Genomic DNA, 17,962 nt, shown 5'->3' on the forward strand with positions numbered 1-17,962 from the left:
GGCAGCGCACGGCAGGGGAGATTGAAGTACGCATGCGTACGCCAGCACGGTTCTCCTGGGTTTTTAAAGGAGGGTGGGACGGACGTTAATGGAGGCTTCTTGGAACTGAACTGCGGGGGGGGGGAGGGGAAAGAAGAACAGCGGAGGACCGTTAGGAGGCAGCGAGCATCTCGATCTCTTTACTGCCGCCTAATGGTTGCCCGAATTTTTGCAAGCCAGATGTGGTGTGGCTAAAGTTGTGAACTTGACGAAATAACCGTGTATCGGCACGTTTGAAAGCATCGGCTCTGTTTTCTTTTTAAAACGGGTGAGAAAGATCACTTGATACGTGTTTTTTTTTAAAAAAAAGATTTACTTTTATTTCGCCCAGCCACGGAGTTGCCGAGAAAGATTGTTAAATTTCTTTTCCAGGCAGTGCCTCGCGCACGCGCAGAGCGGCAGAAGGAGGAGGAAAAAAAAAAGCTCTTTTTTGCGCATGCGCTGTTGGGATAGCGTCATTTCACAGCTCCTTAACGAGATCCTCTCGTTGCGCGTGCGCACGAAGTCGGTTCCGGACAGAATTGAAAGGTGGCTTTAAAAAAAAAAAAAAAAAAAAAAAGGCCGGGTGAGTTAGGGAACCTGATCGATGCTTTCTCCGCCTGCAAAAGAGAAAGTGCAAATCCGCCGCAGCAGAGAAGCTCCGGCGCGTGCAGACGGGCGGGCGGGCGAGCGAGCGAGCGAGAGGGTAGAGGCGCTTGACGCATGCGCAGAAGCGGGGGAAAAAAATCGGCCCTGGTTAATGGAGGTTGCTTTATGCTAGAGGTTGCCGAGGGTGCTTCTCTTCTTCCCCGTCGCTTGGTAAGCTGGGGCGGGTAAAGCAGCAGCAGAAGTCGGAGCAGTGGGGATGAGCTGGGGAGGAAATGGCAGAAAAAGCCTTCCTTCCCCCTGAACCCCAGGCGTGTGTATTGGGAAGGGTTTTTCAGAAAATGCTCTTTTACAGCCCACAGTCGGGGGGGGGGGGCTAGTTTGGAAGGATAAATGTTAAAAAGGAGGGTCTGTTCGTAAGGGGGGGGGTCGGTTGTTCTTGCAGGGTGCTGAAAATTGGCAGGCAGGCAGGTAGTCCTCGACTTACAACCGTTCGCTTAGTGACCGTTCAGAGCTACAACGGCACTGAAAAAATATGACTTTTGATTACCCTTTTTCAGACTTATATGCTGAGATTACTTTAACAATATTTATTTTAAGAACAAAATCAGATCATTGTCAGCATTGGGGATTTTTTTCCCCTCGGATCTTGTAGTTCTGACTGCCATAAGCCACACCAATTCTCCTGGGAAGCCAAGAGATTGTTGGAACTGGTGCCTATGTCTAAAAAGATGACACTTCATGTAGGTCAATATTCCCATCCTTCATGCCGTACCTTGAGATTCAAACTGCTGGATGGCTTCATTCAACGCCTCTTCCGGATCCATTCCAAACAGTCTGCTAAGTCCAGCAGACTTAGCATCCCCATGATCAAAATTCAGAGGCTGGGCAACCGGTTCAGATTTATGACCGATGCTGTGGGCTGGGCATCATGTGATTTCCCCCTTTTTGCGACCTCCTCAGAAGCAAAGTCAGTGGGGAAGCCAGATTCACTTAACAGCCGGGTTGCTAACTTGTATCAACCCAGTGGTTCACTTAACAGCTGTGGCACGAAAGATTATCAAATGGGGGCAAAGCTCATTTAACAAATGTCTCGTTTGTCTCGTTTAACAACAGAAATTTGAGGCTCAGTTGCGGTTGTAAGTTGAGGGCTATCTGTACTTAACATTTGTCTGGCTTTGTGATTCTTCTTAGCGCTTGCCAATGCTTTCCCTTCACCATCGGACATAACCTGGGTGTCGATCTGAGAGGAAAATGTTTAAGAATATGACTTTTTAAAAAAGCTTTCCAGGTTTTTTTTTTATCATATTGCAGATGCTCCTCCCCTGCAAGCTAGCATCGCCTGGATGTCTGTAAGCCTCATCACTTCTAGCATGCATATTCATTCTTTTTTTAGTTTCTTGGTAACATTGCTGTGTAGACTAATCTAGAATCTTTTTGAACAAAGTATTACAGGGCGGGGACTTGTCCTCGGTCCTTGTTCACTTTCTCTGAAAAGACACTGCATTTGCTGTGGGTAACTTTGCTGGTGAGTTTTGAGAATATTTTTTTAGCAGAGAGAATGAATTTAAAATTGCAAAAAAAAAAAAATGAGAAATGTAAGACTTTGACAAAAATCAGTACTTTTGTGGATTAGTTAAATTTCAGTGGCATTGTACTCAAATCTAAATACAGGTAGTGCTCAACTTACAACCGCAACTGACCCCAGAATTTATGTTGCTAAGTGAAAAATTTGTTAAGTGAGTTTTGCCCCATTTTGTGACCTTTTTTTGCCACGTTTGTTAAGTGAATCACTGCACTTAAATTAATAACATGGTTGTTTAGTGAATCTGGCTTCCCCATTAACTTTGCTTGTCATGATCCTGAGACACTACAACCGTCATAAACATGAACCAGTTGTCAAGCATCCAAATGTAAATCGTGTGACTGGAGATTCTGCAACCGTCGTAAGTATGAAAAATGGTGGGATTCAACCAGTTCGGCAGAACCGGTAGCTAATTTTTTGTTGCCCAGGCCCAGCACGGACTTCTGGGAGTGGTATCCACACAGAGAACCGGTTGTTCACATATTTGAATCCCACCACTGGTCATAAGTCACTTTTTTCAGTGCTGTGATAACTCTGAACAGTCACTAAATGAACTGTTGTAAGTCGAGGACTACCTGTCCTCTGCCTTCAATACTGAAGAAAGGATGCAGAAAAATGATATGGTGACCTAAGACTCTTAGGATAGGGGGCTGCATGAAAACTTCCACATTCACCAGTGCCTTTTGCAAAAATTCAACATGGAGTCAGGATTTAAAATTCAATATAATTGTGATTGCTAATCTGACACCTAAAATACCCATAATATATATGGTATATAGTGTGTCTGTTAAAAGTAACAGTAAAAGTCATTTCTAGTTGGAATACCTTGTTAGTGGCAAAAGGAAAGGCTATCAATTAAACTCTTATTTACATCTTTGCAAATGATACTTTACCCTCTTTGTTAATCATTGTTTTCATACAGGAGGGCATGGTATATCTTTTCAACAATCCATTATTTTAAAATCTCTTAAGAATTGAACAAATATTAGAAATTCATCGTGCTGATCAAATACAGGCAGTCCTCAGCTTACAAGCACAACTGAGCCCCAAATTTCTATTATTAAGCAAGACAGTTATTAAGTGAATTTTGCCCCATTTTATGACTTTTCTTGCCACAGTTATTAAGTGAATCACTGCAGTTGTTAAGTTGGTAAAACAGTTAAGTGAATCAGGCTTCCCCATCGACTTTGCTTGTCAGAAGCTTGTAAAAGGGGTCACCTGACCTCGGGACACTGCCACCGTCATAAACATGAGTCAGTTGCCAACCATCTGAATTTTGATCATGTGACCATGGGGATGCTGCACTAGTGATAAGTGTGAAAAACAGTCATGTCACTTTTCTCAGCGCCCTTGTAACTTTGAATGGTCACTAAGTGAACTGCTGTAAGTCAAGGACTACCTGTAGTAATTAATTCTGCTTTAGCCCATGTGTGAATTACTTTAAATCCAATGGATAATACTGCTAGGCTGCAACCTTACTTTTTTTTGCTATTACAATTTATTTCTTTGTGGTAATCTTTGATTTTAAAAGAGAAAATAGGAAAACCAGGTCTTCTACATAATATTGGCTTTTGCTTAGTTGTAAAGAACAAAGGGAATTGTAAAAAGCTTTCGCATACATTGGGTACGATTTCCTGCTATCGAAAAGGGAATCTCCATTCCAGCTTGGCAAAAGAGAAGCTCTTCCGTTATTTAAATGTAAGAGAAGACACTCCCAAGATATGTGAATGAGCTTTCGCAAGTATTTCCCCATTCTCTAGTGAACTCTCCTAATACTTCTTATCTTTTGATCAACACTTATAAAATTGCAGATACTGCCTAAGGGCAAAAACCTTAGATCCATTATTAAAATAACATCCTGTCTTCTCTTTCATTCCCTCAATTCAGGAGGAGTAAATTTACTTCCCCCCCCCCCTCCACATCAATAACTAAAGCCACTCAATGGAGCTCCGTTTGGACAGTCAATCCTAAAGTCTTCTGTACCCTTCCCAGCCTTTGGCTTATCCTAGATAATTCAAATGTCATGAAATATTTGAGGCTACAACACCCATCCCCACAAATTGGAGTCCAGACAGTATAATGCCCCAGGCTGCAGAACCCCACTAGGTGTATCTTCAGAATTAGGTTTTTTACACTTTCAAGGCGGTTACTGGACCTAATCGCAGAGGTCCCCAACCTTTTGGGCACCAGGGACCAGTTCTGTGGAGAGAGGTTTTTCCACGGACCGGAGGGGGCCTGGTTTTGTGTGCTGCCTGCACCCCATGGATGGGGCTTTGCTTGTTTGTGCGGACCAGTTGCTGGCATGCCATGGACCGGTGCTGGGGACCCCTGATGTATAGGAGCTGCAATCAGTTTCTCTAATATGTTACCAAAAGGGACGGCTCAGTGGGTTAGGACGCTGAGCTTGTCGATCAGAAGGTCGGCAGTTTGGCGGGTCAAATCCCGAGTGCCGCGTAACAGAGTGAGCGCCTGTTACTCGTCCCAGCTTCTGCCAACCTAGCAGTTTGAAAGCACGTAAAAATGCAAGTAGAAAAATAGGGACCACTACGGGGGGAAGGTAACAGCGTTCCGTGCGCCTTTGGCGTCTAGTCATGCCGGCCACATGACCACGGAGACGTCCTCGGACAAGCGCTGGCTCTTCGGCTTTGAAACAGAGTCCCCTAGAGTCGGAAACGACTAGCACGCATGTGCGGGGGAACCTTTACCTTTAATATGTTACCTCTCTAGGCAATATTTCGGAAGTAGTTTGTTTCCTAGGCTGAGAGAGAGTTCCTAGCCCAAGTTCACCCATCTTAAGGCAGGGTAGAACTCAGTTTCTAGCCTGGTGCCTTCGCCACTACACCAACTTGGTTCTTAGTTGATTATATGGGTTCAGAATCGGAGAAAGGAGCAGTAGTTGTTCTTTGACCTGGTCTGAGTCCCCCCAGCTGTGGAAAAATCATGATTTCAGAAAGCCAAGACGTACATTGGGTAGATCCAACCAAAGACTCATCCCTCTACCTTCCTTCTCCATTTGTTGGAGGATGTATCTAACAGCAACCTGTGTGGACCAGAATGTATGCTAATGAAGTTGTTGTTAGTTGCGAAGTCGTGTCCGACCCATCGCAACCCCATGGACAACGTTCCTCCAGGCCTTTCTGTCCTCTACCATCTTCTGGAGTCCATTTAGGCTCACGCCTCCTGCTTCAGTGACTCCATCCAGCCACCTCGTCCTCTGTCATCCCCTTCTTCTCTTGCCCTCAACTTTTCCCAGCATTAGGCTCTTCTCCAGTGAGTCCTTCCTTCTCATTAGGTGGCCAAAGTATTTGAGTTTTAGCTTCAGGATCTGGCCTTCTAAAGAGCAGTCAGGGTTGATCTCCTCTAGGACTGACCGGTTTGATCGCCTTACAGTCCAAGGCACTCGCAGGAGTCTTCTCCAGCACCATAGTTCAAAGGCTAGCATTGAACTAATGAAGTCCAGTATTGTAAATAAAGAATTGTTAGTCTTTTTTTCCCTTTCTCTTTGCCATTTCTCTCTAATCTCTCTTCCTTTCCCAAGTGAAGTAATTCCTGTGTGTGGGAAAGGTTGCTCCCATTCAGCATGTTTGTATGAGCTGCACATTAGAAATTTCTCTCCTTTGCTGTGGCAAGAAGCCTCCATTTCCCTCCCCCCCCCGTTCTTTGTAGTGGCTGTTTTGTCTGTAATTAAACATCATGTAAATTGGTTCTTGATATATTCCTGCTTTCTATACTACTATGAACTTTTTTGTGTGTCTTCTCATTGAATTAAATGTACTAAACATTTTACCATTTATTATTTGATTGTCACGTATACAGATATTAATGAATTTTATTGATTGGTTATTATAGTTTCATTTTGGATTTCTGGAATTTACGTTTGTTTCATATCCTGTAGTACTATGGTCCTGACAGAATTGGTTCTGTCGGAAGCCCCAGTTTGTAACCCACCTCAGTCATACTAAATATAATGGCATCAATAATCATATGACATATATTCACCATTCTTGTGACAAAATAAATTAATTTGGTTGCATGGGGATTTGGGGAGATTAAATGCCTTTCTCCATGTTTTCTCCGACTAGTGATCTTGATGCAGTTAAGAGCAATGTTACTAAATTTAGATTTTGAGTTTATTTAAACTGGTTTATTCAACGTAAACCAGAGTTCTACAACTCTTGCTTTTTATTCCATGTGGTTGATTCTTCCCACGTAAAAAATAGTTCTGCTGAATTTAAGTCTTGAATGGTTGATGAGTTAGAAATCTTGCTTAGACCTGCCTTTCGTGAAATCTATAGGATAAAGGGATGTCACTGGCAAATGCATATTCTTAATTTTCCTCACGTTTAGTTGCAGAGTCAAGATGGCCTCCCAGCGGATGACACGGGAGTCTTTTGATGCAATCATGCAGGCCAAGGCAAAACGATACCTGGACCGAAGTGATCCAATCGACGAGGCGCTTCATCAACTTAGAGGTAAATTTAGATTGTCCAAATTTACTTATTTATTGGCCGCCTGCCTCGCCCTGGGACTACTTTAGGTGGCTTACAATAGCAAAAAAGAAAAAAAAATAGGTGTGCAAACAGAACAGAAATAAAATAATAGCACCATAAAATAAATAATGAAAAAAGGAACCCAATGAGAATACATCGATGGGATAATAACCCAAAAGATGGACAGGTGGAGAGCAGAGTGCAAGGGGGAGTCTGCCATCAATTTAGCAGCCACCTCCAGCGTAAAATTTCTCCATCTGGTCCCTTGACCAACCAGTAGAGCCAGGTCTTTAGGTCCTTGTGAAAGGATAGAGGCCCGGGGGGGGGCGAGTTTTACCTTAAAGGCAAGATGTTCAAAGGGCTGGGTGTTACAGCAGAGAAGGTCCTGATAGTTGGAGTTCTTTGACCGACAGGATTCGAAGTAGACCTTTCCAATCTTTATAAAATCGATTATTGCCACATATTTGGGACTTGTGAGTAGAAGTGTGATCCTACTCTTTTCCTGATTGTGCACTTTCATTGCATCTTATTCATTATTCAGATGTGTACAGCTGTCCATCCTACACGCACACACATACAGAGAGAGAGACAGACAGGCAGACTTTGGACAGTTTACAAACAAAACAAATGTAAAAACAAAAAATTGTAAAGGTGTATTAAAAATAATAAATACTTAAAACTCACAGCCCATAATCTCATTCACCGAGGCAATCAGCACAATCACTGCACTGGCTCCATCATACCCCCCTGTCGACAAAACCACGTCTTCGAGGCTTGGTGAAATGATCATCCGCCCCTAGCAACAAAAATTAATTTTTTTTATCTTATGTAGCGATGCTGCTCTTAATATAGCACTCTCGCTGTCATGCGATAGCGATGCTTACATTGGTCCTGGAAATGCAACTCAGTCAACTGTATCTCAACTCAGATTATTATGGCTTTCCTTTACTGTTCTTTTGCCCCTTGTTTAACCTTCCTGATGCACAAAATAACTTCAAACTGGCTGTCAGTTTCCAAAGTTGAGTAAGGATTGTGAAGAAGGATCTGGCTTTTAATCTGTTATCTCCCTTTGAAGCCATTCCGTATAACCTACTGTAAGATTAAAAAAAAACCTCTCAGTATATTTGCTATTTTAACTACACCCTCTGTATAATAAATAAATTTCTAAGATGCTTACCACAAGAGGCTTATAGACTGTGGTGCATTCATGGAAACACCAAGAAGCGGGAGATGGAAGCATTTGTGCAATAGCATAATCTGATTTATTTATTTTTTTGGTTACTTGGGAAATATTCCAACTTTTTTTTTTTTAGGAAGCATGCATTTTGAGAAGTAAGGGAAGTGTTGCATGGAGATATTCTGGAGGCAATTTCAGGTGCAAAAGACATCAAAGAAGAATTGGGCTTGATTAGTGTTAGAATGGGGCTAGATAGGTAAAGGTTCCCCCGCACATGTGTGCTACTTGTTTCCAGCTCTAGGGGGCTCATTTCCAGCTCATTTCCATTTCAAAGCCGAAGAACCAGCGCTTGTCCGAGGACGTCTCCGTGGTCATGTGGCCGGCATGACTAGACGCCAAAGGTGCACGGAACGCTGTTACCTTCCCACCGTAGTGGTCCCTATTTTTCTACTTGCATTTCTACATGCTTTCGAACTGCTAGGTTGGCAGAAGCTGGGATGAGTCACAGGTGCTCACTCGGTTACGCAGCATTCGGGATTTGACCCGCCAAACTGCTGACCTTCTGATCGACAAGCTCAGCGTCCTAACCCACTGAGCCACCGCGTCCCTTCTAGGGGCTAGATAGGAAAGTGGAAAAAAAATCACCGTCGGAAAAAAACAGTGACAAGCCATCACTATAAGAGCCTCATCCTTGTTGAACATTCCACCAGTGCAGATGAGAACTGCCTCTTCCCTTTTTGCCTTCCAGAAGGGCATTTAAACCTGGCTTTGCTGGTAGGTCTAGGGCAGGGGTATGCAACCTTGGCCCTTTTATGACTCATGGACTTCAACTCCCAGAATTCCTGAGCCAGCCACGCTGAGGGGAAAGGGAGAGCTTTCCAAGCTGAGGCACGCTGACTTAGGAATTCTGGGAGTTGAAGTCCACGAGTCATAAAAGGGCCAAGGTTGCCTACCCCTGGCCTAGGGCCCTGAGGGGTCGATCAGCACCTGAGGTGTCTGATGACATAAGAAGACCTCTTCCCTGTTCCCATCAATCTCTTAGTTTCAGTTTTGGTACAGTTTTTAATAATTTCATCTGTGTAATTGTTCATGTTTTGATATTTTAATTATTTTTACTTGCTTTATAATTTGTAAGCCTCCCAGATTGACCTTGTAGTGGAGATGGCATAAAAATTCAATAAGTAAATAAATAAGAACTTTGGGGAATGTGAGATGATGGAACTAGGCAACTGGAGATCAAAGAAGAGGATATACTGAACCATCAGTCTAGGCCAGTGAAACCTTAGCCAGGTGTGAACTTTAACTACCAGAATGATCCAGCCAGTAATTTGGCTGAGGAATTTTGGGAGTTGAAGTCCATGCATCTTAAAGTTTCCATGGTTGAGAAACACTGCTCTTGAACAGTGTGAAAGGCATTGAGAGAAAAACCAACGTTTGCACCCAACGTAGAAGCAGAAAAAAATGAGAAGAACTAAGGAGTGACTTCAGCAGATGGCAGTCTAATTAATGACAAAAAAATCATATATTGTTGCCAGCAGAGCTATATGGAATAGTCCATGAAGTTCCCAGGAATTGAATGTGACTCAAGGTAACTGAAATTCAGTGAGACTTTGGTGCAATAACTATGTCCATTTGTCAAAAAGGTCAATCAGTGAAATGTGTGAAAGTGTTGCAAAAACAACAAATAATGTTCAATTTCAGCCATCCACAGCTATTATAGAAGACATAGATCCAGATAGGCTCTTATGCTTACGTATAAATTATTCTGATTTAGTAAACAGGTGGTTTTACCTTAATTAGGTAATATTGAATGTTCCAATACAATACAGAGTTGCATGATGTATTGGCTCATTATTTTTCAACTCTTCCAAATAGCAATAGCACTTAGAGTTCAAAGTACTTTACAGCCCACTCTAAGCGGTTTACAGTGTCAGCCTATGACTCCCAACAATCTGGGTCCTCATTTTATAGACTTTGGAAGGTTGAGTCAGTCTTAATCTGGTCAAAATCGAACTGCTGGCAGTCAGCAGAGTTAGCCTGCAATACTGCATTCTAACAACTTTGCCACAGGCTGATTGTTTTAAAGCTTGGTACCTCTGTGAACAGCAGCTGTCTTTTGTTTCCTTATGCAGTTCACTCGCGGCCAGTCACACGGGCCCAGTACGACGAGGAGGAGGAAGAATTTCAAGACGGTGGGAAGTTCATGCGTGGTGACTGGAGGAAAAATGCTAGAAATGAATACTCGCTGCCTTCCTATAGGTCCAGCAGCCATGTCACAGAGGAGGAGGATTACTTTTCCAAAAGTAGCACCAAACTCTCTTTACGGAATCGGGACTATGGCCAGCTGCCTTCCTATGAGCAAGACTACGGAAATTCATCTGCACTGGAAAGAGATTACGCCGGCCCATCTTCCCGCAATCGAGACTATGACAGTGCTGCCTCACGGGAACGGAAATATGGCCAGACTCCTGTTCAAGACCTTTCCAGACGCCGCGAGGCTGACTATGATTCATCAGAACTGTTGGGCAACTTCAGATCACCGCGGCTTCTGGAAGAGAACTACAGGACTGCCTGTAGTCAGAATTATGACCTGGGGCAGGGTCTTGAGACTGAGGGAGAATTCAGCTCTTCTTTGAATGCCGGGCGGGGAAGAGGTCCCCAAGAGAAACATGGGATGGCAACCAGAGGCCTGGCCAGAAGTAAGGAGGAGTTGGCTGCTCATCTCAAGAAGTGGGCCACTAAAGCTTTGTCCCCAGCAGATGATCTTCTGTTAAATCCCGTGGTTCCCACCAAGCCACGAACTCTACCTTCTCCTCACCTCCAACAGAACCAAAGGCTGTGTCTGGCCTCTCCAAAGGGACTACAGCAAGAGGGAGCTCTGAAAGCTACAGGGTACGTCCGGATCAAAGAGCCAGACTTGGATCTTCTCGATTCTTCTGATATTTTTGCCAATTTTGGGATTGAAATAATCAAATGGGCTGGATTCTGTGAAATTAAGAGAGACCCGGAGTACTCGGAACTCTTCCGGTTGCTCTTCACGTTAGAGACGGAGACCTGTGCCAAAATGCTGGCATCGTTTAAGTGCTTGCTGAAAACCGAGCACCAAGATTTCTGCATGAACAGCGTCAAGACGCTGCAGCACCCGGCTCTGAGAACGCCGAAAGTGGACAGCCAGTTTCTGAATCTGCTGTTGGAGAAAAGGGTGATGGTGACCAAGAATTGCTTTTTTGAGGTCATTAAGCCTTTTGACCGGTATATGATGCGGCTCCAGGACTACCTGCTCAGGAGCACTACCCCTCTGCTGATGGCCTGCAATGCCTATGAGCTCAAAATCAAAACTAACAGCTTCAGTAACTCCAGCAAGATGGCCACCGCTTTTCAGACTACGATGTCCCTCTGCCGAAAATCCTTGGCTCTCCTGGGGCAAACCTTCGCCCTGGCCTCAGCTTTCAGGCAGGAAAAAATCCTGGAGGCCCTCAGCATCCAGGATTCGGCCCCTCCTCCTACCTTATTTCCCAATTTTGATACTTCTGCCTTGTTTGGAAAAGAATATATAGAAACTTTGCAAAGTTGGTTGCAGAAAAGTGGCTGCCAGATGCAGTTAAAGAGACCGGCTGCCAGCCCTCCAGCTCAGGGTCAGTGGAATGTCATTGTAAATCACACTTAAAATTAAGTGCAAGGAGACCTTTTTAGCCTATGAGCAACGGGAGGTGATGTTCTGGGGTGCTCTGCCTCTCATTTTATCTCTATGAAATACACTAGGCCAGGAGTAGGTAACCTTGGCTCTTTTATGATTCGTGGACTTCAACTCCCAGAATTCCTGAGCCAGCTTGGAAACCTTTCCCTTTCCCCTCAGCATGGCTGGCTCAGGAATTCTGGGAGTTGAAGTCCACGAGTCATAAAAAGAGCCGAGGTTGCCTACCCCTGCACTAGGTTGAGAAACAAAGCCTATCTCAGAATGAGTGGAAATGAAAACTCAGATGTTCTTCATCTTCAGTGTAGCCATTTTATCCCTGAACTTTATTTTAGCTATATAGTAGTAGTTGCAGCTATTCCTGATTCAAGGTATGTTGTCATTTTATTGGCAAGATTTTACTCTCACGCAGGTTGGGTTTCATGATGTTGCACCTGGTATCTTTTTAGAAGAGGCTATTGGTCTGATTGATTGGTTCTAATGCCCGTTTTTCACATTTTTAGAGTTTTAAGGCAAATTCAGAAATAATCATCCGGAAATGGGTTTGTATATCTTTTTAATTTTTTTAAGCCTGTTTCTTTTATACAAACGGATTAGAAATAAAAATATCTTACTCAGATTCTTAAAATTGAAGATTGATTTGGAAGGCTAAGCAGAAAGAAGGCTAAACAGAAAAAGTTCTGATTGATTTCTGGATTGCAGCACATTACTTAATAGCAGGGCTTTTTTTCTCATAGAACGCTCAGAACGGAGTTCCGGTACCTTTTTTGGATGGAACATTGTAGGGTAGGCAAGGCGGGTTGTATGACGTGTGAGTTCCGGCACCTTTTTCTTTTACAAAAAAAGCACTGCTTAATAGTATTAGGATTACCTCTTCTCACCTCAGTTAAGCTCTTTAAATTACTGTCATATTGTTAACTTTTTATTTGTATATTTAGATCATCACCGTATTGCAAAACTTCAATCTAATGAACCATAAAAAGAGAGATATCATTTAAAATCAAATGTTAGCTAAATCTGAACTTATAAAAAAGAGGCAGTTGAATACAGGTAGTCCTCGACTTACAACAGTTCATTTAGTGTCTGTTCAAAGTTATGACACTGAAAAAGTTTTTTCATAGTTATAGACCTTTGCAGCATTGTGATCAAAATTCAGATGCTTGGCAACTGGCTCATATTTATGACGGTTGCGGTGTCCAAGGGTCATGCGATCCTCTTTTGTGAGCTTCTGACCAGCATAGTCAATGAGAAAGTCAGATTCACTTAACAACCGGGTTATTAACTTATCAACTGTAACAAGAAAGGTCGTAAACTGAGGCAAAACTCACTTTAATGTCTCACTTAACAGAAATTTGGGGCTCAATTGTCGTAAGTTGAGGACTACCTGTATTTATGTAGTTGATACAAATGCAATGTCATCGGTTCTCTGGACTGCTTTGGAAAGCATGGATTTTGTTCGTGTACAGCCGTGGTGGCGAACCTATGGCACCGAGCGCCACATGTGGCACGCAGAGCCCTCTCTGTGGGCACACACGCCGTCACCCCAGTCCTAGGCCTTCAGCTGGGTTTTATAAAACCGTTTCACTTTAGGCCTCCGCCACTGTGTGCAAAAAAAAGGGGGGGGTTCAATCAATCAATCAATTTCAACTTCTCGCGGGGAAAAAAGAGATCTCGCAAAGTTGGACTTGATTGATTGAACTTTTTAGTCCCACCCAGTCTGCCGTTACCACCACAGCCACGCCCACCCAATGGGACATGCTTACCCAATTGGCCATGCCCACTCAATGGGCCATGCCCACCCGGCATCCGACGATACATAAGTGTGTTTTGTGTTGCAGTTTGGGCACTCGGTCTCTAAAAGGTTTGCCATCACTGGTCTACAGCATAATTTTATCCATTGCCTCTGAGGTCCCCTATGGGTAACCGTTATATATATGTTGGGGCTGTGGCCTGTGGCGCAAAGTCAAACTCTTCCATTCACACATAACCCACACAATTTATGTTATAGATTCACAGGGGTGTCAAACTCAATTTCACTGAGGGCCGCATCAGCATTGCGGTTGCCCTCAGGGGGCCTGGTGGGTATGGCCAGGGTGGGTGTGGCCTACTGGGTGGGTGTGGCTAGAGTGCGTATGGCCTACTGGGTGGGCGTGGCCAGCTCTACCTCATTCGCATCAAGGGTGCCTATGGGGGCCTGGGCAGGAGTGGGACAGATCTGAGGGTCTCTGGCAGAAGGAGGGTCTCTGGGCCAGGACCAAGGCAGTGGGGGCCGTTCCCTCACTGTTTCCAGGATGGCTTCGCGGGCCGCATGAAACCACTTTGCGGGCCGGATCCGCCCCCCCCCCTGGGCGTTGTGTTTGACATGTCTGTTATAGAATTAAACTGAGAACATAACCCTTCTTGTGCACGTTACCAGTGCTAACGGTGATGAGCACACCCACGGTGATAAATTTATTAGCAGGAAGACGTCAAGTAACTATCTTCATTGTTATTGTGACAACTTCTTCTTCCCCCCCCCCTCCTGTTTGGTACTCGTTCTTTCTTCGCGTAGCCCCACAACGTGCTGATAGGAAAGTCGTTGAGACGATTGAAAAACTAGTGAAAGCGACGGTCTCTGGCACGTTAACCGGGAAAGAGAAGGCCGAACTGAAACACAACCCGGAGTATTGGTACTTATCTTACTTGGTTCCTTCAAAGTGCTTGGAAGCAATATCTAGCTCCAATTTTATCCGATCTTTGTGATATTCTGAAAGGTAAGTTAGAAAATAAATGGCTGGTTTAAGACGTCCTGTTCTATTCGGGAACCCACCGATACGTGAGTATGCTTAAACAAGCGAATGGATAGAGGTGGACCTTGGAAAGCCCAGCTCAAGGCCTGGTTTTTCAACTTGCCGACTGGGGAATTTTGGGGAGGTGAAGCGCATCGATCTTTAAAGTTGCCAAGGATGAGAAACAGTGATTTTTGTAGTGACCCAGTGAAAATGCTGTCGTTGGGAGACCGTGAAGTCATTGTTGAAGAATGACTCTGCTTTGTGACCGTGTCTGCATCTGAGGTCGTTTGGTTGGAGGAATTAATGGCTGCTAAATAGTCACCTGAATTCAGGCAAACGCTAAGCCGCAACCGGTGGTTTTATCTTTTCATACAGTATAGCTTAGCACGTTGTACCTAGGTTGTTTCTCTTTTGAAGTCTAGCATTCTTGGTGGAGCAGTGGGCTAATGCCTCCTTAAGTAACACCAGCTGCCTGCAATTAGTGCAGGTTCGCATCCCACCAGGCTCAAGGTTGACTCAGCCTTCCATCCTTCCCAAGTAGGTAAATTGAGGACCCAGATTGTTGGGGGCAATTAAGCTGACTTTGTAATAATGCCACTTGGGGTGTGTGTGAAAGCCCCTAACAAGCAGGCATATACATATAATGAAGGCTACTGCTAAGCTTGTAAGCCGCCCTGAGTCTTCGGAGAAGGGCGGGATATAAATGGAATTAAAATAAAAAAAATTAAAATAAAATAAAAATTCTTACTCGTAAGTGCTGCCTGCACTGTTAAGGAAACTGCTCACCAAGGGCGATTTCTAAAAAGTACCTTTTGGGGGAGGTTTAGTTGATGTGTCTGCAGTCCCTAGATCAGGACTAGGCAACCTCGGCTCTTTTATGACTCGTGGACTTCAACTCCCAGCCAGCATAGCTGGCTCAGGAATTCTGGGAGTTGAAGTCCACGAGTCATAAAAGAGCCGAGGTTGCCTAGCCCTGCCCTAGATGAAGGAGTTTCCTCTCTCTGTCTCTCAAGAGGCAAATTCCTCCTTTGGGAAGTTGCAAATTCTGATTGGAATTGTGAACTATCCTGTTTCCCCTTGTTTGTGAAAACTAAGAAGAATTGGAGCCGCTGATAGCTCCAAGGAGAGAGAGTTCCATAAAATGGGACTACCACGCAATAGCTTTTATTCAGACCCATGTCTCTTGCAGGGAATGGGGACTCTCAATAGGCTTTAGATAGAACCAGTTTGCTTTAATGGTTTTCTCAGCTACTCTTGTGCTAGGTAACCATTGTTGTTACCGGATTTGTTATCAAATATCTGTAAAGAAAACAACCAAGCTCAGAGAGCACCAAGGACTCCAGTTTTGAGACAGCCAGACCTCCATCCTTGATTATGAGGGCTCTCCCCTGGGATGAAAAAGCCGTGGTGGCACAGTGGTTAGAATGCAGTGTTACAGGCTAACTCGCTGCTCACTGCCAGGAGTTCGATCCTGACCCGGTTCAAAGTTGACTCAGCCTTCCATCCTTCCCAGGTCGGTAAAATGAGGACCCACATTGTTGGGGTCAATATCCTGACTCTGTAAACCGCTCAAGAGAGGGGTGGAAAGCGCTGTGAAGCGGTATATAAGTCTTAAGTGCTAGTGCTAGGTGAGCCTTGGGAAGACGGGTGAGCGTGTTCTTTTCACAGACGAGTGGGGGAAGCAGGAACAGCAGAGAGGAATAATAATAATAATAATATTAATATTATTATTATTATTATTATTATTATTATTATTATTATTATTATTATTATTATTATTATTATTATTATTTAAACTTGTATACCACCCTATTCCCGTAGGACTCAGGGCGGTTTACAGGGAAAAATTAAAAAATACATACATACAAGTTAAAATCGATTAAAACTAAAATTAAATTAAGTCCCTGAATTTTAACTAAAACCCCATTAATAAATAATTAAAACCCCTCAGTCTGGGCCAGACAGCTCAAAAAGCCAAGTTTTCAAATCCCTGCGAAATGAGCGAAGGTCGGGGGCAGTCCTAAGCTCCGTGGGAAGATGGTTCCAAAGGGCCGGCGCGCCCACAGAGAATGCCCTTCCCCTGGGGATAACCCGCCGGCATTCCTTGACCGGCGGTACCCTAAGAAGGCCCTCCCTGTGGGAGCGCACAGGACGATGGGAAGTTCCCTTAGATAATCCGGACCCAAGCCATTGAGAGCTTTATAGGTCATTACCTATGAGGGAAAGTGTTTGTGACAGGAGGGAGAAAGGGGAGGGGGGGCAGAGGGGAGAGGCAAGAGGTCGGGGTGGGTGGGGAAGGTGGAATTTGGAGAAGAGTTTCCAGCTTTATTTGATTTGTTTTTCCATCGCCCATAAAACAGGTTTCTGCTTGAAGAGGAAAGCCTTGAGTACAAGTATTACAAGCTGAAGCTGATGAGACGGAGAGGCTTATGTCTGCAGCCAAGGAAGAGCCCAAAGACAAGAAGACCCCTGAGCAGCAAATCTCAGAAGCTGTGAAGATCCTTTTGTACAGGAGGAAAGTAGCAAGGATCAAGAAGAAGCTCTTTCAGAGGAGAAGGCCCGGGATCCTGCAAAGGGCCGCGAGGTCCAGAAGAGCCAGGAGGTCCACAACTGGGACCCAGACGCTCTTATCTGCCGGGTCGGTGCTGAAGCAGCAAGCGCCAGGCACACCGGTGTCCAGTCCCAACCGTGACAAACCCAACAGTGATCAGGCAGAGACGCAGCCCCTGAAAGAAACCTCAGGGAAAACGGACTCGCTGAGGCTTTCTGAAAATTCCCCGTCTTTGATGAGCCAGTTCCCTGATGGTAGGTGAAACCGAAGAGGAGGGAATGCCCTTAGGAAAGGCCACAAAGCAGTTTTAAGCCAGTGTTTCTCAACCTCAGCCGCTCGGAAGAGGTGCGGACTTCAACTCCCAGAATTCCCCAGCCAAGGTTGAGAAACACTGATTTAAGTGATTGTTCTGCCTCGCCCAGAACTGATGCAGCCTGAGGTCTCTGGGTTAAATGCAGCTGGCGTTCGGTGTGATTCCCCAGGCCTTCAGAAGTTCGTACAAATTGTCCTTTTAATGTAAGACAATTGCGATACAGAACAGGGACCTGCAACCTTGACAACTTTTAAGACTCGTGGTTGGATATCCAGAGGTACTAAAGGTCAGACTGAAAGTGCCAGTGTTCTTAAATTACTGAGAATGCTTTCAGATCTCCAGGTCGGCCAGATCTGAACAAATGAAGGTAGTGGGTTAAAAGGCCAGCCAGCATTTTGTACTTTTTTTTTGTCAACTGATAATCGGCAAATAGTATTATGTCTTCAAAACCAATTGTAAAGAACGTGTCCTAAATTGTTATTCCACCATTCATCTGCAGGAAGAATGTTAAATGTCCTATCTAGTTAATTTTTATAGTTTTCTCCTGTCAAGTTGAGTCACTGCAGTATTCCATGTCGCGGAGCTTTTCTTTCAGGATTAACTCTGCTCAAGAATATAGCCTGCTGACTCTGCTTCAGATGATCTTGTTATGCCCACCATTTCTTCTAGTAAACAGGTAGTCCTTGGCTTGTGATCGGTCACTTAGTGTCTATTCAAAGTGACAATGGTCCCCCAAAAAACTATTGCAACCTGATTT

General features: G+C 44.3%; 1 protein-coding gene across 1 annotated transcript in view; it reads left to right on the forward strand.

Moving 5' to 3' along the window:
* The first annotated feature begins 61 nt into the window (after positions 1–61).
* SUGP2 (SURP and G-patch domain containing 2) overlaps positions 62–17,962 on the forward strand; it is a 34,606-nt gene continuing 16,705 nt past the window's right edge. The window contains 8 exon segments of the mRNA XM_083350329.1: positions 62–307; positions 412–567; positions 6,557–6,681; positions 10,009–11,511; positions 14,122–14,239; positions 16,702–16,751; positions 16,754–17,146; positions 17,315–17,408. Coding sequence (XP_083206455.1) covers positions 476–567; positions 6,557–6,681; positions 10,009–11,511; positions 14,122–14,239; positions 16,702–16,751; positions 16,754–17,146; positions 17,315–17,408 — 2,375 coding nt within the window. The 5' untranslated portion in view covers positions 62–307; positions 412–475.

Source organism: Vipera ursinii (genome assembly GCF_947247035.1).
Source record: "Vipera ursinii genome assembly, chromosome: 1".
NCBI classification, from domain to species: domain Eukaryota; kingdom Metazoa; phylum Chordata; class Lepidosauria; order Squamata; family Viperidae; genus Vipera; species Vipera ursinii.